This window comes from Vombatus ursinus, unplaced genomic scaffold (assembly GCF_900497805.2).
Source record: "Vombatus ursinus unplaced genomic scaffold, bare-nosed wombat genome assembly UNPS02014812.1, whole genome shotgun sequence".
Lineage (NCBI taxonomy): Eukaryota > Metazoa > Chordata > Mammalia > Diprotodontia > Vombatidae > Vombatus > Vombatus ursinus.
The window spans coordinates 102334495-102357644 of NW_020954590.1; the positions used below are offsets into that span (position 1 = coordinate 102334495).

At 34.1% G+C, this 23150-nt stretch overlaps 1 protein-coding gene across 3 annotated transcripts in view; it reads left to right on the forward strand.

Moving 5' to 3' along the window:
- LOC114054066 (zinc finger C2HC domain-containing protein 1A-like) overlaps positions 1 to 23150 on the forward strand; it is a 54570-nt gene that overhangs the window by 14777 nt on the left and 16643 nt on the right. For all 3 annotated transcript variants that reach the window (XM_027877145.1, XM_027877147.1, XM_027877146.1), the window contains exons 4-7: positions 4826 to 4967; positions 7884 to 8032; positions 9973 to 10072; positions 11613 to 11712. In XM_027877145.1, coding sequence (XP_027732946.1) covers positions 4826 to 4967; positions 7884 to 8032; positions 9973 to 10072; positions 11613 to 11712 — 491 coding nt within the window. The remainder of the gene's footprint in view (positions 1 to 4825; positions 4968 to 7883; positions 8033 to 9972; positions 10073 to 11612; positions 11713 to 23150) is intronic.

Sequence of the window (23150 nt, forward strand, 5' to 3'; positions counted from 1 at the left end):
GGTAGTAATCATCTCAGAGAAGGCACAATAAAAATATTCTTGATTAAAAGGAAGGGATAAACAGGGAAAGTATTTAAAGGAACCATAAACACCAAATTATTATCGGTTCTTAATATGTATCCATTGAATGAAAGCATCTAAATACCTGAAGGAAAAGTTAATCTATAGAGAGCAATATTTAATAAAGCTTATAATAGTTGGGGACCTCTGTGTACTCTTCCAGCCATAGACATATCTAACAAAATGATAAACAAAGAAGTTACAGACTTGAGTAGACCTTTAGAAAAGTTACATAGGATAGAACTCTGATTTCTGAATGGGAGTAGAATGAAGTATACATATTTCTTAGTTGTGTAGGATAACTTTATAAAAATTAATCATATGTTAGGGTATTAAAAATCTCACTAAGATGCAGAAAAGCAGAAATGTTAAGTATGTTCTTTAATGATCACAACACAGTAAATATATTAAAGAGAGCTATTAAATAAAGGATCTTTGGGAAAAGGATTAAAATTGATTTGATTCTAAATAATTTAATATTATAAAATTGGTGGTTCAAAGAAGAAATTAAAGAAACAATAGATATCTTCAAAGAAATAACAATAATGAGATAACATAGCGAAATTTCTGAGATGAAGCCAAATCAAGCCTTTTGGAAAATTTATTTTTATCATCATAAAAGACAAAGAAGAGATCAACAGATTAGACATAAACCGCAAAACAAAACAAAACAAAACTAGAAAAGCAATACCAACTAAACACCAATATAGAAATTTTGAAAATCAAAGAAGAAATTGACAAAAATGAAAGCTAAAATACCATTGATTTGATAAATAAAAAGATTTTGATGAAAAAATGCTTAATACAATACATGAGTAACTAATATTTTTGAAAAGAAAACCAAATTGTTAGAGACAAAAATTAAAAGTAATTCACACGAAATGAAAATTGAAGAATATTCTCAATAATGATTTATGCCAACAAAATGGATAACTTAGATGAAATGGATGAATGTTTACAAAAAAAATACCCAGATAACAAATTAGGAAGTAGAAAATTTAAATAATCCAATTTCAGAAAGAAATCTAAGAAACTACAAATGAGCTCTTGAAGAAAATCCTGAGACCAGATGGACATATTGATGAATTCTATCAAACATGCAAAGAGCAGTTAATCCCAGGAATAAATAAATTATGCAAAAATGAAATTTTTGATTTTTATGGCTCTCTAAAGAGATCATTATACTGACAATGAAAAGCTAATTTCAGTAATGCATAATCATTTGTCTAACTGCTACATCTAGAATTTTTAGCACTAGATTGAGTACGAATAGTAATAAGACCTATCCTTTATTTGTCCTTGTTCTTATTGGAAAGGCTTCTGAAACAGGGCATCTTAATCTTTTTTGTGTGTCATGGATCCCTTTGGCAGACTGGCAAAGTCTATAGACCTTCCTTTCAGAATATTTTTAAATGCATAAGATAACATATATAAAATTACAAAGGATATAAATTATTTTGAAATACATTTATCAAAGTATTTTAAAAATCAAGTTCATGATCCTCAGATTAAGAAACCTAGCTCTATAATTTCTCACAAATAATTCTGGACCTTGGTTTTAGATAGTTACTATTAATCATATTAAGGAAAAATGTGTTTATTTCTATGCATTTTAGTCTTTTTAATAGAAATCTATGTTTTGTCAAAAAATTTTCACCAACTTAACAATTATATTATTTTTACTATTAGTAGTATGGCTTATTATGTTTATATTTATCATATTAAACCAACTAAGCATTCTTGGTATAAATCCAATTTGGTCTAGTATATAATCTTTTAAATACACTGTTGAAGCCTCTGCATTAATATATTAACTAATTTTTTGCATCAATATTCAATAGGGATATTATTACATAGTAATTTTCTCTGCTTTGTTTCTTCCTGCTTTGAATATCAAGGTATCAAGATTGTATATTATAGAAGGATGCCCCTGTTTAAATCAATACTTCACATTATAGGTCAAGATAAATGTACATGATTTAGATATAAAAGGTCACATTAATTAGAGGGGCATGTATGGAAATACTTTTGTTACTAGGGGTTAAAGCAAGAGAGCATGTCCAGACATGAGAGCAACACAAAGATAAAATATACAGTTTTGAGTACTTAAAATTGACAATTTTTTGCACAAACAAAATTAATGCAGCAAAAATCAGAAGGAACAGTTAACTGGTAAGAAATCTTTGCTGGAAATTTCCCAATAAAAAGAACAATATTTCATAAGTATTACCAAGTATAGTCAAAGGATATGAATGTATAGTTCACAATGAAAGAGTGTCAAGAGCATTATGAAAAAAAAATTATCCAAATCACTAATAATTAGAGAAGTAACTCACTTCCACTATATAGGCAAAGATAATTAAAAAGAAAACTGACAAATTACTGGAGGAGCTGTAGGATGTCATTTACACTTTTTCAGTTTTAGTGGAGCTGTGAAGTGGTCCAGCCTTTCTCGAAAGTAATTTGAAACTTGAACCCAAAAGTCCCTAAATTGTACATGTCTTCTTACCCTGCTATTCCACTACTGGGTTTATATCCAAAGAGATCACAGAAAGAGGGAAAAAAGACCCATATGTAAAAAAAAAATTATTTAAATCAACTTTATTTGTTGTGCAAAGAACTAGAAATTAAGGGTATGTCTGTCAGTTGGGGAATGGCTAAACAAATTTTGTTATGTGAATGTGATGGAATACTGTTGTGCCTTAAAAAATAATAAAAGGGATAGTTTGAGGCAAATATGAGAAGAGTTGCATAGAATTATGCAGAATGAAGTGAACAGAATCATAACTATAGTAAAGAAAAAACAAATTTTGTAAGACTTCAGAAATATGATCAATGCAATGACCAACCAATTCTCTAGAGGACAGATGATAAAGCTTGCTTCCCACTTCCTGATAGAGATTTAATGATATCAAATTGTAGAATGAGATGTATATTTTTGTACCTGACCCTTGTGTGGATCTTGCTTGATCATGCATATTTGTTAGAAGTGTTTTGTTTTTCCTTTTTTTGCTCTTCTAATTTGGGGAGGGGCTAGTATTTCGAGATAGAAAGGGGAACTAGCCAATAGTATTGTCAAGAAAAGTAAAAGGGTCAATTGAAGAATTTAAGAATGCAAAGAAGCAAATAGAAGGAAATTCAGCAGGAAACACAGATGATCAGGACAGCTTTTAATAAGTTGAATTCATTATATACTTGAAAGGCAAGTCACAGTTTTATGTTTATACTTCATCTGTTCTATTTTGTATATGGAAAAGCTTCCCTTTTCTGTTTTTTTTCCTAAATTCAGAATAAAAACCTATTTTTAGAAAATATATAAGTAAGTGTACTTTTTATTGAAAAAATACTAAATTCTTTTAAACCTGTGTTCTGTCATGTAATCATTAGATGAGGGAGCTTTAGATCTAATTGGGCCTCTTCCTTCTGAAAGCATGAATCCTTTCTGCAACATTCTTGAAAAATAGTCATTTAGCCTCTGGTTGAATACTTTTAGTGATGGAGAATTCATTTACCAACAAGGCACCTTATTCCATTTTGGGACAGTTTCAGTTGTCATGAAACTTTCTTAATTGAACTGAAAGCTACCTCTTTTGTAACTTCTCCCTAGTACTAGTATTGTCATACCAACTATAGCCAAGCAAAATAGTAGGTTTAAAATCTCTCCAAGTTAAAAACTTAAGGAATGGTTAACATCCATAAAGAACAAAAAAAACTTAATAAATTGTATTTGAGTTAATAAATCTTTTCCTGAGCAGTATTTTTAATAAGTTTTCTAAGCATGTTAATAATGTGGGAAAACAATCAGTTGTGGTGGGGTGGGAGGTGGAGAGAGGAGTAAATACACCAAGTTTCTGTCATTATGTAGCTCAACTTTTTTTTTCTTCTAATATTTCCTGATCCAGAAGCAAATAAATTAAGAAACCATTAAGTGCAAGTCTTACTCATTTATTGTATCAGCATGCATTAACAGTTGCTATAAAGTGTCTAGAAATAATAAACCAGCAGTTTCCCCTTTTAGATTAAATAGGTTCCTCAAAACCCATGGGCTGTAGTAAGGTAAAGCCTAACTGCTCATGTACAGTTGTCCTCTTCAGCTGGGAAAGCAGAAGAAAGCATTGAATGTTTGGTAAAGGCAACATTATTAAATAGTATGGAATGAACTTAGTGGCAAAATGTGACTTGAACAAAAGGTTTGACTGCCTATACTTTAAAAAATATTTTATTAGTTGGCAAAATTGTTTCTTGAAATGGCCCAAACTTTTTCAAAGACCTTGCCTTTTAATTTGGAGAAAAAAAGAATGATAGTAACTATCTCTCTGTATACGCGCACGTGCGCACACACACGCACACACACACACACACAAAAAATACTTTATACTAGATGTTGATGTTCCAGCCAAATGATACTAATTTTTTAAAACTTTCTCAACTCAGTGTCTTATTAGATAGATAAAATATAGTATTTGTGTATTATGTTCATTTATGAATGGAGGATTTGATGAAAGGTTACCATAATATCATGCATGTACAGGGTATTTCACAAATCTCAGTGGAGTTTTAAATTATTAGAATAAACTTAAAACTCTACTGAGACTTTTGGGACACCCTCTATAATGCTCTCCATAAAAGTTCCCCTCCCCCATAACCTAGGAAAATGTCAATTATACAATTTTGAAAGTAATATGAAGTTACCACTAATTTTCATTTCAGTGTGCAAAATTATTTTTTTTTGTTATTCATTATTTTTTGAAAAATTTCTTTCTAGCCAGAACCTCCAAAGAAACAGTCTAACTGGAGAAGAAAACATGAAGAATTCATTGCCACCATAAGGGCAGCTAAAGGACTTGATCAGGCACTTAAAGAGGGTGGCAAACTTCCACCACCACCTCCACCTTCTTATGATCCTGGTATATAATATTGATGAGACATATGTCAAAATGAGGGGATTATTGAAAGATACTCATACACATGTCTTATTGCTATTACATTGTTAATATGGTGGTCATGGACTGATAAATCATAATTTTTACTTCAAAGGAAACAGCCCAAGTTTATAGCATAGTTGTGATTCAGCTTATAAAAGAGGGAAAGTATACAATTTTATAATTTCAGCTTTTGATTTTAACTTTTAATATAGTAAGAGTTCATTCTGAAATTTCTTCAAACTATTAAAGATAAGAACTTCAGGTTCTTTAGCTATGGATTTAAAGTTGTTTTATCTAAAATGTGATTGATTACATATATGCATGCCCCATTGTTTCAGTTCTTCCTAATACAGAAAAGGTATATTTCATATTAATTTTACTTATAAAGTTAAAAACATGAGAGAAAAAAATTTCATTTGTGATGGGAATTTATTAGTGTAATACTTTAATTTAAAGTGTTAATAGCCCACATTTTGTTTATCTTCCACAATGAAACAGATGTGTAGCTGGTGTTTTTTAATCAAATTTCAGTCTATATAATCTGACAAAAACTACATGCCAAATGTTGCAGTGCTTTAAGTATATAAAAATGCCATGAAAGTGAGGTTTTTCTTTGGTTTACTTGAGCAAGCATCTTGACACAGCAAGTTTGCCATCAAAGTTTTCACTCATGTCTACATAGTGGCTTACCTTTTAGCATGGTTCTTTCTAATAGTTTCTCTTTCAGAGGATCTAGATTGTCTAAAGAGGTTTGCCAGTAGAATCAAGTGACTCAGTAATTCTCTGAAATTTATTGTGTGTTTAAGGTAGTTATGTGCTGTGTGCAATCAGGGGTATGAATATGTCTAAATTGCCCAGGAATCTTGAGCAGGATTTCAGGGTTCCATTAGGGATTAAGTTAAAAATTCCATTAGGGTTAAGTTAAAAAAGTTAAATTATCATAGAGGTCCACCTAGGAGGAAAACAGGGGCAAAGTACAGGAATTGTCACTAGAGAATTCAATCTAGGATTCAAAGGCACAGAGAAACCAGATTTGGGAGCATGCATATCCAGGACGTGGTAGTTGTTCATTTAATGATTAGTAGTGTCATTTCTTGTATATGTATGCCACTTAAATCTACTACTACTCAAAGATATGAATATTTTGTAGTAGTGGCAACTCTGGAGGTCTAAGCATGTTCCCCTTGTTTGTAGTGTTCCTTATACCCAGAGTGTCAGGATTGATAAGAAATACTGTTCTGGCAGAAAAAATGGTTAAGTTAGGTGGGAAGTGGGGTGGAAGTTCTTGATTGATTCACATTTATATTTGAGCCACAAGCCTCCTAATGCACTAGGTATTACATTTACCCTGCTTTTGGGAATTAAACTGCAAACTTTTCTTTATTACCTATTACTGGTAGATCTGTTTTCAGAACTGGGGAAATGTTGCCTTCTGTGCCTTTTGGGCCCATGACTACTGAAAGGCTGGGTTTATGATCTTCTTGGGGTCAGGAAGCTTCAGTTAAAAGGCTTTGAGTTTCACTACTTATTTCTTTGTTTCAGTTTCCAGTAGTGTTATCTGTTGTGAAAGTTGATAGCTGTACCTCATCTCTGACCTACAAGGGTTTGCAGAGAGTTGGTGATTGTGGTCAGTAGCCTGAAAGGTCATATGACATGGAAAGAGTACTGGATGTGGTGCCAGGATACACTGGGCTCTGAATTCCACCTCTGAAATTAGGTTTGTTATCTTGGGAATTCACTTAAGCTCTTTGAACCTCAGTTTCCTCATCTATAACATGGGGATAGTATCTAAAGTTGTTAGTCTTTAGAATGTTGTGGAGCTCAGAGGAGATAATGCGTATTTTTCCAACTCTTAATATGCTATATAAATGTTAGCTATTATTATGATTTAGGCTTAGCAGTCATCTAGTTTCTTCAGGTACTGTTTGGCTACAGGGACAGTGGTATGAAGCACCATAGGTGCTAAGAATTAAGGAGATAACATTACATGTTTTTGAAAGGAAGCATGCATTTAATTATCAAAATATAGTCAACAATACAAAAAGTTATCTTTGATGGTAGGCAGTCTGGTGTTATTATAAAATTGGTTTATTCAGTCTGACCCTCAGTTTGAGAATGGTAGGTTGTAGAAAGCAATAGTTTGACTTGCTAGGGACAAGTAGGAGAGTGAGGAGAATGGGTTGTTGAGAAGTTTGAAATGAGTAGTGGACATGTCAGAAATAAAGTGAGTGGAAGGTATGAAATTGAAATCTTTCCAAGATGAACAAGCATGCTGTCACTGTGTTAGTTGTGGGCATTGGAGGGGGCAGGGAAGTTAGATAGAAGATGCACCATTTTTGTTAGTATCCACCAAGTCTGTGATGGTGACCCGGACCTTAACAGGTTTATGAAACAGCCCCAGGCCACTTAAGATCAGAATAGCTTTACTGTATTAAGGTTGTCATAGCCCAGGGGTGGGAAACCTGTGACCTTGAGGCCACGTGTCAGAATGTGAGACAAATAGAGAAAAAGTATCATTTCTTTACTTATCAGTACCATAGTAGTGTGAGGATTCTTGTTCATCTCTTCCATTTATTCCTCTCTATTCCCCTTTCCCTCTTAGCTGAGGTGAGGTTGAGGTAGGGAAAAGCTGGAATTCAGCAGCTGTCTGATCCAAGGTCTTCCTTAATGGGGACAGACATGGCTTATCTTATGGCTTGTCAGCTAAAAAATAAAACTATGAAAAAGCTGGCAATTTATAATTTAGCAGATTTTCCTGCTCACCTTTAGTATCTTATAGTGTGTGTATTGTGAATGCATAATATATGTATACATGTCATATATAATATATATAATTGTTGTAATTTAACACTCATTTCACATACAATTAATCTGGTTTTGTATTTATATCTCTTTTAGATTACATTCAGTGTCCATATTGCCAGAGGAGATTCAATGAAAATGCAGCTGACAGACATATTAATTTCTGTAAGGAACAAGCTGCTCGTATTAGTAACAAAGGCAAATTTTCTACTGATACTAAAGGAAAATCAACTTCTCGAGCACAGGTAAAATGATATGAGTTAAACCAGGGGTGGGGAATCTGCAGCCTCAAGGTCACATGTGGCACTCTAGATCCTCAAGTGCTGCCCTTTGACTGAATCCAAACTTCACAGAACAAATCCTTTTATTAAGGGGATTTGTTGGTTTAACCATTAAACCATTTCTGGGGACAGATGGGAAAGACTGCATAGAGTTCAAAGTAGTGAGCTTATGTTCCAGAGGGCATTTACATACATTTTACCTGCTCTTTAGAAATTAGATTAAATTAATTTAAGAAGGTTGGTATTGTAATTTAAGAGAAATCTCACTGGCCTGGGATTTAATGATCTTTAAGGATCCTTCCAACTCTAAAAGTCTGATTCTAAGTATATTTAAAGTGATAGTGCTGAGGAGGCATAAGGAAAAAAATGATTAAGAAGAGAAACAGATTTAGAAAAAAACAAAGTGAAATGTTCACGGAAGAAGAATTTCATAGTTGAAAGGGCCCATAGTAGAGTAAGTGAATAGCTCAAAAAGTCTCTTACTACAACACATTCAAAAGGAGGAGCTCATTCTCTCCTGAGCGGACCGTTGTACTTGGAGGTAGTTCTTGACAGCAAACCTGAATCTGCCTCTTTTCAGCTTCTACTCATTACTCCTAGTTTAGTCCTGTGGTGTCAAATAATACATCTAATCTCTCTTCTACACTATCAAGTGGTTTCTGAACCTTATTGTCTCCAGGCTTTCAAATGGTCTTTTGCATTTCTGGTTGATCCCCTCTGGAAGATCTTTGGCTTATCTGTCTTCTTTTTAAAATGTAGTACCCAGATGTGTAATTGTCACCTCTTTACACCTTTAATCCCTTTACAGCTTTATTCCCTATGTTCAGCTCTTAAATTGACAGCATACCAGCTTCTTTTTTCCTTCTTTGAACAGCTTAATAGTCTGAGGCTGTTGGACTATATGCCCTTTAAGGCCTTCTCCCACTCTAGATCCTTTGATCCTCTGAGAAGACTGCAGTAAAATAATCATAGAAAATTCATGTAAATAATAAATTTTAGGATATATCTATATTAGTTATATTGTGTGTAAAACCTATTTAAATTTGCTGCCTATAATAGTTTTAAATTAAATACTGTTTTTTACTAAAAACACTTTTTCCAAAGACATATTCATTGATGATGGAAATTATTCAAGCAAATTTCAGTGTTAAAAATATACATCCAAATATCTTGAGTATATTTGAATGTACTTTCAGTGAAGTAGCAAAAAATAATGGGGTCTATTTCTGTCAGTATTTGTGCACAAAGTCCTTTTGGGAGAAGATTTATAAGTTTACTTATACTAGAATATATTTTATAACCTGTAACATTGCTAAAGTTGTTAATTATTCAATTAGGTTTTTAGTTGATTCTTTAGGATTCTCTAAATATGCCATCATATCATTTGCAAAGAGTGATAGTTTTGTTTCCTCATTGTCTATTTTCATTCTTTCAATTTCTTTTTCTTATCTTATGGCTATAGCTAGTGTTTCTAATACAGTATTGAGTAGTGGTGATATGAACTCTTTTTAAAAAGGAAACCCATAGGGTGACATCATATTCTCTTCTACACCTTATGAATTCAGACAGATTTAGATCCTAAAATCAGCATATTTGGGCAAGGTTATTCATTTATCTGAGTTTGGGATTCTGAGATCCATAATCTATGGAAACTTTATATTTACTTAATAAAAAGTCATCAGGATGGTTCATTGATACACTGTTTGGGTAAGTATTACTGCTTGCTTCTATTCTGTCTGTATTACTTGATACCTGGATTCTGAAATACTTTACTACTCTTAAAAAAATTACTGCATATAAAATCTAACAGAATAACATGCAGTTAAAAGAGAATATATTTCCAAGAAAAATTTGTACCGATTACCACAAAAAGTTTCTAATTTATTTTATTTTCCTTATTTTAGTACAAGCCTCCTGCCCTTAAAAAGACAAATTCTCCAGGAACAATGCCTTCAGCATCCTCACGTTTACCACAACCAAGTAGTGTTAGCAAGTCTGTTGTAGGTATGAAGTACCATAAATTTCACAGATATTTTCCAAGTATGTTACCAGAATAAGAGATGAAGGTAGGGTGTGGGGGAAAATGCATTCAGAATACCAAACAACCAGCTTTACATAACTTTTGGAATGTGAGTTACTTATGAATATTTAAATGTTTGTACTACCAAATATTTAAAAATGGAGCCACTAGAGACTTTAAATGGCATTTTATAGTCATACTGTCAATTATGGATTATCTCTGTAAGTGAATTATAGATACAGTGAAGCAAAATAAGCAAGACATGTTTTAAAAGTTGCTGAGATTTGAAGAAAAATAATGTATCTGTGATATTAAATAAAATATCATTCAGTAATGGTATTTTTCAGGTTTCCCAACCACAGTTATTTTTGCTTCTTACTAATTGCTATATTTGACCTCTTGGCTCAGCTTAGGGCAAAGACTCAGGTTAAAAGATTTATAGGAAATTGGTACTCAGGAAGCTTGTAAAAATATGAACTTTATTCTTGTGCAGTCCAGCAAACAAGCAAATAAACAAAGCATACACACCCTGGTATGGTAGTACAGACAGATTTTGCCACACACAATCACACAACCAGAGTCACTCACTTGAGAGGAAGGGTGGCGTATATGTTGGCAAAGATCTTGATGGGGAGGTGTAGGGGTTGCACATTCATAATTGAGTGTGAGCAGGGAAGTTTTATACTTTATAGATGAGCTTAGTTGAGAACAGATAATACCAGATGTGGGAGGAAGCATTCCTAGAGGTAGCATTCCTAATCAAAGTCAGATGTGATGAATTCTCTGGGACATTTGGCAATACCAAACTCAAGTGGGAGTTTCTTAATTGGGACTAGAAATTTGTTGAGGATTTGAGTTGGTAATCAGGGACCCCAGGAATAGGTGTTGGTACCACAGCTGCTATATTCAGCCCAGAGTCTTATCCAAACAGAGAGCATGATAGTTTATATGTTTGATACAGGATCAGATTGAGTCAGGACAGTGGAAAGGGACAGTCTGTCTGTTACATGTTTATGGTCATTAGGACTACTTAGCCTCAGTGACTCCATTTTAGAGCCCTATCATAATACTTTTTTAGCTCTTACTACTGTTGTTATCAATGTCACCTTTTGTCCAGAACAACAAAAACAACAAAATCCCAAATGTTTCCTGGTCTTTTGATCATGATACCACCTGTAAAGGTCTACTGTACCTTAGAGCGTAACTTTTGGTTACCTTGAAAGACTTTTTTAACTGTCTCATGTAGTCATATGATAATGCTTAATTATGTTTTATACTATTAGGTATATGTGAGCACTTCTTTCTTTTTAATTGAATAAAGAAATCAGCAAAAATTGTCATGAGATTGTGGAATGACTATTTTCTTGATTTCTGAGAATTTCTTGCAGTTTTTAATTTTCTCTATAATTTTCAGTTGTGCTTTATTCTTGCCTCAGAAATTATGACAATAGTCTTTAAAGAGATGCAAAATAGTCTCTCATACAGTGCTAGTAAAGACTAATATTTGTTCTTTTTTTTTGAAAGCTGCACCTTCAAGTAAAGGGTCTTCTGTCAGTAGCTCTTTGGGAAGCAAAGTTCAAAACTTATCTCCGTCTCATAAAGGGATAGCAGCTCCACATGCAGGGTAAGTTTATGTTTGGATTAATTCAGTTCATTGCTGCTGCATTCAAATTGTTTTGTTTAAAATTTTGAGGTTAGATAGGATTTTAGTTTATAAGAGTCCTTGTTGGTATTGGGTTTTAGATAAAATGGTGTGAATTTAAAACATTTTTTTTTCTTTCATTGTACTTTATTTTAGAAAAGTGAAGTTAACATCATGGAAAGTTCAGCCATAACTGTAGCTTAGGAAAGCTAATAGTTTTTTTGTTTGTTTGTTTGTTTTTACTATAAAAGGGTTTAGAACACTTTTAAATATGATCTGTTTTTGTGGCCTTTTTCACAGCTGAAAAATTAAGAGGTTGTTATATGGTGCTTTTACAAATGATGATGATGATGATGATGATGATGATGCTCTTTAAGGTTTGCAAAGCCATTTACATACATTATCACATTTGAGTCTGACATTGGTTAAATTGATCAACATGAACATGTCAGCTAAATTTCTAAATTTTCTGAAAGTATAAGTGACAGAAAGGAGGATTACCTTTTATACCCTACTTCAAGGCACTTGTGGAGTAGATAGATCCAGAGAGGTACCTTTTCTTCAAATGTAGAGCATTACAATCTCCTGTGCAGATGTAGGAAGTCAGCAAGTTACTGGTGTTGTGTGGACTATGTCTGACCTTCCCTACCTTTGATTTTGTTGCATGTAATTAGACATTGGCATGTATTTTCTCATTAAGTAAATTAATGCAGGTTTAGGTATAGATGAAATAGTGCTTTTCACACTATATTTCAGCTCCATTATAGATTTAATAAGCTTTTGTTAGGGAAGTTAGATAGCATAGTGAATAGAGAGTTGGGCCTGGAGTCAGAAAGACCTGAGTTCAAATCTAGCCTCAGACACTTACTTGCTGTGTAACCTTGGGCAAGTCACTTAATTTCTGTTGGCCTCACTTTGCTCAGCTATAAAATGAGGATAACAGTAGTACTTATCTCCCAAGGTGGTTGTAAGGATCAATGTGATACTGTTTGTAAAGTGCTTAGCACAATGCCTGACGTATATTAGGTGCTATATAAATGTTAACTATTATTATTATTGTTAATTAAGGCTTGTCTGGGAAGCATGCCACCATCTATAACATTATTGGTGGTGGGGGAGGGAATACATTCAGAATACCAAACAACCAGCTTTAAGCAACTTTTGGAGCATGAGTTATATATGCATATTTATGAATATTTAATTATTTGTACTACCAAATACTTAAAAAATGGAGCTGCTATAGATTTTAAATGGCATTTTATAGGCATACTGTCAATTATTGATTATCTGTACGTGTAAATTATACATATAGTGAGGTGAATGGAGTAAGATTCTCTGTTGCCTTCCTCTGTAAGTTGGGTGTGGGCCACGGCTATATACCAAGAATCAGAATTCCTTACTGATTTGGGTTCCCAGGTTGTCAACTCCTGTTAGGAAAAGGACTACAAATCCGGTCTAAATAGTTTTCATACCAGAGCCATTGCCACAATTAACTGTAGGAAACTATATTAACTATAGTTAATTATAGTAAATTTGGATATCTAGTTATTATATTTATAACTTTCTATTTATGGAGGTAAGTTACTAAAATCTAATATTATCTGGATAGCTACTGAACTAATTTTTCAGAAGAAGTAGAAGACAGTGGCATATAAATATTTAAAGCCTGGTATATATATAGAGTTTATTTTCAGGGCCAAACCTACTGTAACTAATTTGATGTCTTTGGAGGAATCCTGGAATACTTGCTACTGACAAACTCATCTTTACACTTTGAGGGTGTGGATTAGCTATAGATAGGTGTGTAGCATTGGTGTTTGAAGAATATGTGAAATGCAGTACAGTGAGAAACCCAGTGGAAAATATTTTCCTGATTCCAGAAAGTGATTATCTTTAATTCTAGGGGATTGTTAAAGTAGGTTGAAATGTAGAGCTCTGAAATAAATTGAACTTAATCATCGTTTTTAAGCAGAGAAATATTGCCAACATTTGAATTGTGTAATGTGGTTTGCATAACTGTATCCTAAACATCATGTTTCTTTTTTAAACAAAATAAAAGATGTATCACTTAGTTTCTGCAACTGTAAGAAAGTCAAATATCAAAGATTAACTTCTAGTCATTTATTGTGGAAAATTGTCATTTAATTAAATTACTTATGGTAAATTGTCATTTAATTTAGTTACTTATTCAACAAAAGGCTGGCATAAAACACTGCTTAAGAAAAGTAATTTTCTAAAAATTCTCATTTATTTTTAGTATGATAAAAGAAAAACAAACAAGTTTTTGTCAACTTTATTTATATTTTCTATAAATAGAAATACACATCATTACCCAGCTTCTGTATATATGAGCCATGAATACAAACTTTTGTGGACCACTTTGGCTTCTTTAGTTAACCTGAAATCTGAATCTCGAAGACCTTGGTGCTTAGCCATTTACCTGGAAGGTCAGGAATGGAATTCTGTGTCCAGGGACTAACTTTTGGGCTTGAAAACTGCTGAGTTAGGGCCTAAGCAGCTGGTGAGCTGAGACCCAGAAGTGGAGATGACGTATACAAATCTATAAGGATTCAGAGAACCGGAGTGAATATAGCTACACTAACTGCAGAGGGAAAGGAAAGGAAATATTTATATAGTACTTTACAGTTATTTTCTTATTTGATTCTTACAATAACCTTGCAAGATAGGTGCTATTTACCATCACTGTTTTATAGTTGAGAAAACAGACAGAAGTGACTAGCCCAGGGTCTTACAGCTAGTACATGTTTGAAGTCCGATTTGAATTTGGGTAGTCCTGATTCCAGGCCTAGCATTCTGTCCACTGTATCACCAGCTGGGCCACAAAAGCAAGAAATACTTTTCATGGTGAAACAGATTGCACCTTTCACTTCTTGGCTCACCTCTCCTCAGTGTCATGTACCTAAATCCTTTGATTGTGTATAAATCTAAAAAATATTTTTCAAGGTCTTTAGTAAACTAGATTGAGTGAATTGTTTTATTGTTTTCACAGGGAGCTAATTTCTCTGATATCCGTGAATTGATTAAAGGCACTAAGAATTCCTATTAGTAGTATTTCACCTTTTTGTGAAAAGATTTTCTTGAATATCTTCCTTATATCTATTATATATTCCTTATATTTGTCAATCTGTAAAAAAAAAAAAAATCACTAGCCCTTCTTAGATGTACTCCTAGGATCAGAGTGATTTCTTCTGATTTCAGTATCTGTAATCTTGAATAATAAAAGGACAGTAGATGTGTTGTTGTGGTCTGCTATAAAGCATATTTCTGTTAAGTGAATCCAGTTTTCTTCTTGAATATTATTTGTAACCATTTTTAAAAATCTTTAGTCTTATACTAGCTACAAAATGCTAGTATAACCATCTGTATAGTAGCTTCATAGAATAATAATCAAGTAGCATTTTAGATAAGTTCTCAACATTTGTTGACGTGCAGAGTGAGGTATTTAATACTGTGCTAGTTTTTGGTTCTGTGGAAGCACAAAGGACCCTATGTATAGATTTTTTTCTTATGAAATAAAATAAATTCTAAAATTAGGGTTTATCATTTTATCTTTCAGTGATGTGGAAAATCGATTTTGTGCATTACCAATTTTGAGCAATTAAACTTCTCTATGTCAGACTTTAAAAAACCTCAGTGACTTAACTGACTAGGAAACCTAACGTCCAGTGTACAGTAAAGATACTTTCCACTGAGACTGACTTGTAGATAAGTGGAAGCTGCTAAAGTGATATTTCTACAGCTTTGCTTGTTTAACTCTGCTGATCAGGAGGTGCCAATGACTACCTCTTGCCTTTAGAATAAATCAAAATTCTTTTATTTGGCATTTAAGTCTTTCATAGTTTGCGTTCAGCCTACCTTTTCAGGTTTATTACCCATTACTCTTCTTAATCAAGTCTTTGTTCCACCCAAACTGTATACTTTGCTGTTTCTTGTAAACAATGTTCCATCTCTTGTTTCCCTCCTTGTACGTGGTATTTCCCGTGCCTGGAATGCACTCCTGCCTTCCTTTTGCCACTTAGGATCCCTAAAGCCCTTCAAAGTTTAGTTCAAATGTCACCTTTTACCCAAGATCTATTCTGACCACTACTGACTTCCCCCCACTGTTAGTTTATCACTGAAATTACTTTGTATATATTTTATATGTACATACATATGCATGTATTATTTTCCCCAATAAGATGTAAGCTCCTTGGTGGAATGAAATTTTTATTCTTTCATCTCTGGCACCTAGCACAGTGCCTGTTATATAGAGAACACTTAATAAATGGTTGTTGATTAATCACAGAATCGCACAATTTGAGAGAAGGGACCTCAGTAGCTTTTTAGTCCAATCCCTACACCAAAGGAATCACCTTTATAACATACCTTTCAAGAGACCATCCAGCTTCTGATCAAGGACTACCAAGGAGAGCAAGGGCACCACTTCTCAAGGCAACCTACTCCACTTTTTGGACAGCTCTAATTGTTAAGTTTTTCCTGATATCAAGCCTAAATTTGTCTCTGCGCCTTCCACATTATTCTTAGTTATGCTCTTTGGTCCCCTTAGGGCCCCTCCTCCTTGTGATAGTCCTTCAGATACTATCACATCAAGTCAACAAGCACCTGTTGTTTATTATGTGCCAGGCACTGTACTAAGCACTGAGGATACCAAGAAAGGCAAAACAAAGTCCCTGCTCTTAAGGAGCTTACACTATAATGGGGGAAATCAACATGTAAACAGTTAAGTGCCTTCAAAATATATACATAGTAGATGGAAGGCATTCTGAGAGGGGAAAGCATTTGAAGCTGTGGGTAATCAGGAAAGGCCTCCTGGAGTAGAGGGGATTTGAACTGAATTTTGAAGGAAGTCAGGGCCAAGAGGCCCAAATCAGGGTATAGAATATTCTGGGACGTGGAGAATAATTTCTGCAGAAGTACAGAGATAAGAGAGGGGATATATTTTTGGAGGAGTTCTAGTAGTCAGTGTTATTGGTATATAGAGTTCAATGGAGCAGAATAAAATGTGAGGAGGCTAGAAAGGAAGAGGCCAGGTAATGAAGAGTTTTGAATGACGAATAAAGGAATTTGTACTTCTTCCTGGAGGTAAAGAGCCACTGGAGCTTATTGAGTAGGAGAGGTAGGGGAAGGTTCAGACCTACATTTTAGAAAAAAGCATTGAGGTAGCTAAGTGGAGAATGGATCAATGGATTGAAAGACAATTTTGGTAATCCAGGTAAGAGGTGATGAGGGCCTGACCTGGGGTAGTGGATCTGGGAGAGAAGGGAGGAGATACACACACACACACACACACACACACACACACACACACACACACACACAAGTTGTGAAGGTAGAAGTGACAAGATTTGGCAATGGATTAGATATATATTGTGAGTGAGAATAAGAAGTCAAGTATGACATTAGGGTTGCAAATCTAGGTGGTACCCTCAACAATAATAGTGAAGTTCAGAAGAGGGAAAGTTTTGGGAGGAAAGATAATTGAGTTCTATTTTGGACATACTGAGTTTGAGATGACTATGGACTCTTTTTGAAATGTCAAAAATGCAAATAAGCAATGCAGGACAAAAACTGAAAGACGAGGAGGACTGGAAATACTGATCTGGGAATTATTTTCATGAGAGCTGATGAGATTACCAAAAGAGATAATATAGATCTCTAGCAGTCTAGGGAAGCCTGTGGACTCCTCAGAATAATTTTTTTAAATGCACAAAATAAAATACATAGGATTACCAAGGAAATCAATTAGATTTAAATAGTTATTACAATTTTTTTTAAAAGAAAGTACAGTGACCCCAGGAAAAGAAAAGAAGGCCAAGGATAGAGTCTTGGGAATGTCTACAGTTGGTGGGCATGACATGGATGAAGAACCAGAAAAAGGAGAATGAGAAGGAGTAGCCAAAGACATAGGAGAACCAGGAGAACAGTCTCAGGAAAACCTGAGAGGAGAGAATATCTAGGAGGAGTAGATAATCAGCAGTATCAACTGCTGGAGAGAGACCATGAAGAGATCTCCATTAGAGGATTCTTCTTGTGTTGATGTTGAACTAATAACAATTGTTCTTTGAATCTAGTCATCTAACCAGCAGCTAGCTGTTGAGGTGGCTAGAATGCTGGGCCTGGAATCATAGCTGACTTCAGACACTTAGTAGGGATGGCTCTGCAGGTTACCTTATCTTTGTCCGTCTGTTTCTTCAACTGTAAAAAGGAAGTAATAATAGCAACTCTTTCCTAGGGTTGTTGTGAGGATTAAATAACATGATATTTGCAAAGTTCTTGGCACAATGCCTATCATATAGGTGCTCAATAAATGTTTGTTTCCTTCCTGTAATTATCTAACTTATATCTCTCCTTCTGCTCTATAAGAATAGTATGAGGAAGTCAAAGCTCTGCTGAAATCTAAGTAAACTATACCTCCAGGATTCCTTTCATTTTCTGGTTTTAGTAATCCTTTCAAAAAGGGAAATAAGGTTAAATCTGGCATGACCTGCCCTTTTTTTTTTTAATTAAATTTTTTTTCAAAGAACAAAAATTGATTTTCTCTTTCAGTCTTTTCCCACCTTCCCCCTCCCACTAGGGAAAAAGAAAAACAAAACTTTTTAAATAAATATATGCATAGTCAAACAAAACAAATCCCCATACTGGCCATGTCTAAAAAATATATGCCTCATTCTGCACCCTGAGCCATCACCTCTCTGACAGGAAGTGAGTAGCATCAATTCTCTGGGAACATGATTGTTCATTACATTGATCTGAGTTCTTAAGGCTTTCAAAATTGTTTTTACACTGTTAATATTATTATTATTTTTTATAAGTGAATTCTTTTTTTTTTTACTAATTTATTTTGATTTATCAACAATCACTTCCATATGCTTTTGAGTTTAAAATTTTTCTCCCCCTCCGTCCCTACCACCTCCCCAAGATGGTGCGCAAACTGATACAGGCTATATATATACATTCCTATTAAACATATTTTCACATTAGTGATGTTGTAAGAATTAGAACCAATAGGAGGAACCATCAGAAAGAAGAAACAAAACTCAACAGAAGAAAAAAAAAGCAAATAATATGCTTCAATCTGCATTCAAACTCCATAAGTTTTTCTTTGGATGTGGATAGCATTTGCCATCACGGGCCTTTGGAGATGTCTTAGATCTTTGTATTGCTGGGAAGGGTTAAGTTTATCAATATTAGTCATTGCACAACGTGGCTGTTATTGTGTACAACCTTCTCCTGGTTCTGCTTATTTCACTCAGCATCAGACCATGCAAGTCTTTCTAGGTTTTTCTGAAGTCAGCCTGTTCATCATTTCTTATAGCACAATAGCATTCCATTACATTCATATACCACAATTTGTTCAGCCATTCCCCAATTGATGGGCATCCTCTCAATTTCCAGTTCTTTGCCATCACAAAAAGAGCTGCTATAAATATTTTTGTACATGTGGGTCCTTTTTCCATTTGTGTGATCTCTTTGGGATATAGCCCTAGAAGTGCTATTGCTGGGTCAAAGGGTATGCACATTTTGATAGCCCTTTGGGCGTAGTTCCAAATTGCTCTCCAAAATGGTTGGATCATTTCCCAACTCCACCAACAATGTATTAGAGTTCTAGTTTTCCCATATCTTCTCCAATATTTATCATTTTCTTGTTTTGTCATCTCAGTCAATCGATAGGTGTGATGTGGTACCAGTGTTAATATTATTGTATAAATGTTTTGCAAGACCTGCTTTTGATGAAGCAGCATTGGCATTTGGTAATCACTGCTTCCTTTTTCTTGATGTTCGCCAACCAGTTCTTTAATGATCTATTCTAGAATTTTTCCAGGAATTGGAATCAAGCTCACTGGTCTATAGTTTGCATGTTCTCTCATTTTTCTTTCCCCAAATCTTCAGAATAGCATTTGAATTTCACCAATCTTGTGATATCTCTCCTATTTTCCGTGATTTTTCACTGACAAGAGTCTCAGTAGTCACATTTGCCATTTTTTTAGGATCCCAAAGATATTCATTTGGCCCAATTGACTCAAATTTATTGAGGGTAACTGTGTGTTCTCTTACTCCTTACTTTGGTATCAGCTCCCATTTTTCTTCTGTTATTTCCGGTGTAAAGATCATTCTCCTTTGCAGAGAAAATGAATTAAAAATAGTAATAGTAATAATTGGCATTTGTAATAGGACTTTTATGGTTTACAAGGTTCTTTGCATATGCAGTCTCATTTGATCCTCGCAAAAATCCTGGGAGGCAGGTGCTATTATTATCTCCATTTTACTAATGAAGAAACTGAGTCACAGAGAAAAAGTCTTGGCCTCCTTTGTCAGTTATCTCATTTACCTGTTTTTCCTTTGAGCCTTTTGAAATTTGCTTTCCCAAAATTTAGGATACAAGTTAGACTTTGCTTAGATTCCCTCTCCCTTATCACAAACCATAGGATGAAGTTGTTTCTTCTGCTGAGTATCCAGTTATTTTTTCCCTGGCAACTACTTCTTCCCTATTAATAAGAATTAGGTAAAGAATAGAAATGTACTTTGTTGGTCTTCTACTTCTTGAATAATAAAATTTACATTAAGGCAGTTGAGTATTTATTAGCTGCTTTGTTTTTGGCAGAAAGGTCCAGCAAATATCTTGATAATTAAAATACTCTAGCATTACTGTGTCATGCCTCTGTTCCAGGGTTATGATACTATTTTCCAAACTTTTTATCTGTCTGCTTTTTCTGGCCAGGTGGTCCATAGTTTCCTCTAGAGGCAAAATCATTTCTGTTTTTCTCTCTCTTGACCATCACTCCTACTATATTGTGTTGTAAAAATGATGAAGGGGGATAGTTTCAGAAAAACCTGGGAAGACTTGTATGAACTGATGCATATTGAAGTGAATAGAATTGGGAGAACAAGTTATACAATAAAAATTTATATAGCAATATTGTAAAGATAGTGAACTTCAAAAAACTTAGTAACTGTGATCAATGCAATGACCAACTACTCATATTCTTTCCGTCAATCTTTCCTATTCAGCTTCTTGGATTTCTTCATACTTCCTAAATTAATTTTTCTCCTCTGCATCCCTTGCCTTCAGTCAGCAGAAGTAAGGAGAAACACACCTGTGTCCCCATTTGTCTTCAATTTATTGCTCAAGACTTCTTTAATCATTAATAATACTTTTTAGGTTCCTTCTGGAAGTATCATTTTTGCCCCCTGTGAATCACTATAAGTTGGTAACTGTTGTCCATTTTTTTATGTCTTGAGAGGTTCTCTATTATATCTTGGGATACATGACCCATGAAGGCAAAATAGCTCCCATTATTGTTATTAGGTTAGCAAAATTGCTGCTTCACATACGCCTGAGGAGGAAACCACCAAACTATACTACCATTCTCTACTTCCTTTGCCCCATACTAGAAGATCTCTTAACCCAATAGGTGACTCTACCATGTTATTCTTGCAAGGACCCGAAGCTTCTGCCTCTTTAGAGAATCCAACTCTACCCTCTTCAGGTAGAGCCTCAAATCTGATTTTAAGCCCTAATTGTCCTTTTCCTTCTCTTTCTCCTCTGTGTAACACTTCCATTCCTCTGTGTAACACTTGATAAAGGTTACCTCATCCTTCATTACCCTCAGGTCCCTTTATTATCCATTGAAGCCAAACTTCTGTTTCCTTTTAGGAACTTTTAATTCTTACTATCAGCTTGGAGTGTGGAGAGGCATTCTTTAAGTTTCTTTACTTCCTCCAGGAGTGAGATTAGCTTGCTTTTGGAACAGAACAATCTGCAGGCTATGGTGGAAATAGAAATATGCTTTCGGCAAGTCTCTAGATTAATTGATTGAAGAGCTGTAAGAAAAAGTTTCTGATTTTATCCAGAATATGCATATTCCAGCCAACCTCCTATGGAAACACAAAAAAGATGCCATGGAATTTCACAAGATGTTTAGATATTATGAAGGGCAAATTGCTTAGCCTACCACCAAAGTGACCCTATTTTGCTGAGTACTGTATAAACTATTTTTCTTGCCTGAAATCTCATTGTTTGACTTTAATTTATATCAGATCATGAGCCATATGTTTTTCTGTGATTAGATTGAGGTTCCTTTTAAATGATAGAAAACTATGAAAACCATTGGTATAGACATGCCGTTAATAAATTACTATCAGCTTAAAATATTGGCCCTTAAATCGGGCAATTTCATATTTTCAATAATACCATTAAAGTTTATAATAAAAGTAGTTATACAATTAGAGGTTGTTTAATTTTCAATCAAAAATAACTTTTCAAATATGAATTCATTAACATTCATAGTTATCCTTATGATGTAAATGATTGATTTTCATATTTTTGCTACCCAAAAAGGGGATGTTAATTAATCATCTATATATAATCAAAAGTATTATCCAAGACCCCATGGATCTTATTGTAGTCACAGTATTTCTATAATTTCCTTACCTGCTTGCCTAAGTCACTGATGCTTCAGGGAATAAAAGAAAACAATAGAGTTGAAAATATGAATGGGCAAGATTGTATATTCTCTTTTAGCAGAAATTTTTTATCCCTTCATAAATACTAGAGGTTAAAGAAACTTTTAAAGCTATTTTTTGGGATCCTGACTGTCATCCACTGTGTTAACTTATCTCAGCTTTGTATGATCTTTAAAGTTGATGTTTATGCCATCTATGGCATTAAAGTCATTAATGTAAATGTTTAAATAGTATAGCACAAGTCTCACAGATTCCACTAGAGACTTCCTAAATTGACTTTGAGTCATTAATTTACTCTTTAAGTCTGACCATTCAGTCATTTCCAAATCTGTCTGATTGTGTTGAGTATAATCTGGTTACTTAAATTCATTAAGGTAACTAGGCACTCTGTTACTATGTCCTTATTGACCTTCCTTATCAACTCCTTTGCCATTTGTTTCCTAAGGTTATTCTCTTAAATAGCAATAACAAAAGCAGACTAAGAATTGTGCAGTTTCCTTTTCTCTCTGTTACCAGCTGCCATCATCCCATTCTGGCCCAGCTAGTAGGCCCGTTCCTTCTTTGATTCTCTTTTGCAGAAAAAAGCAAGGAAAGAAACACAGGCAAAAAACAAACAAACAATAAAACCAAAACCACCAAAAACTAAATTGCTTTTTGTAGTCTTGGCTTTCCCTACCACCCTTAGTTCATAATGAGTACCTAATGGTTTTTTTTATAGGAAGGATTGTGTTGTACTCTTCTGTTCATCTTCTGTTATTGCTTTTGATTCTGTCTTCTGTGCATATTTTTAAAAAAAATTCCTTATTATGAACTTTATTATCATTAAATGTGGACAGTATACTATAATCAATACAATAAAATCAATAAACATTTCAAAGAATAAAAAAGAGGGTCATATGTGATATCATGAACTTTTCTTACATATTTTTAAGTAT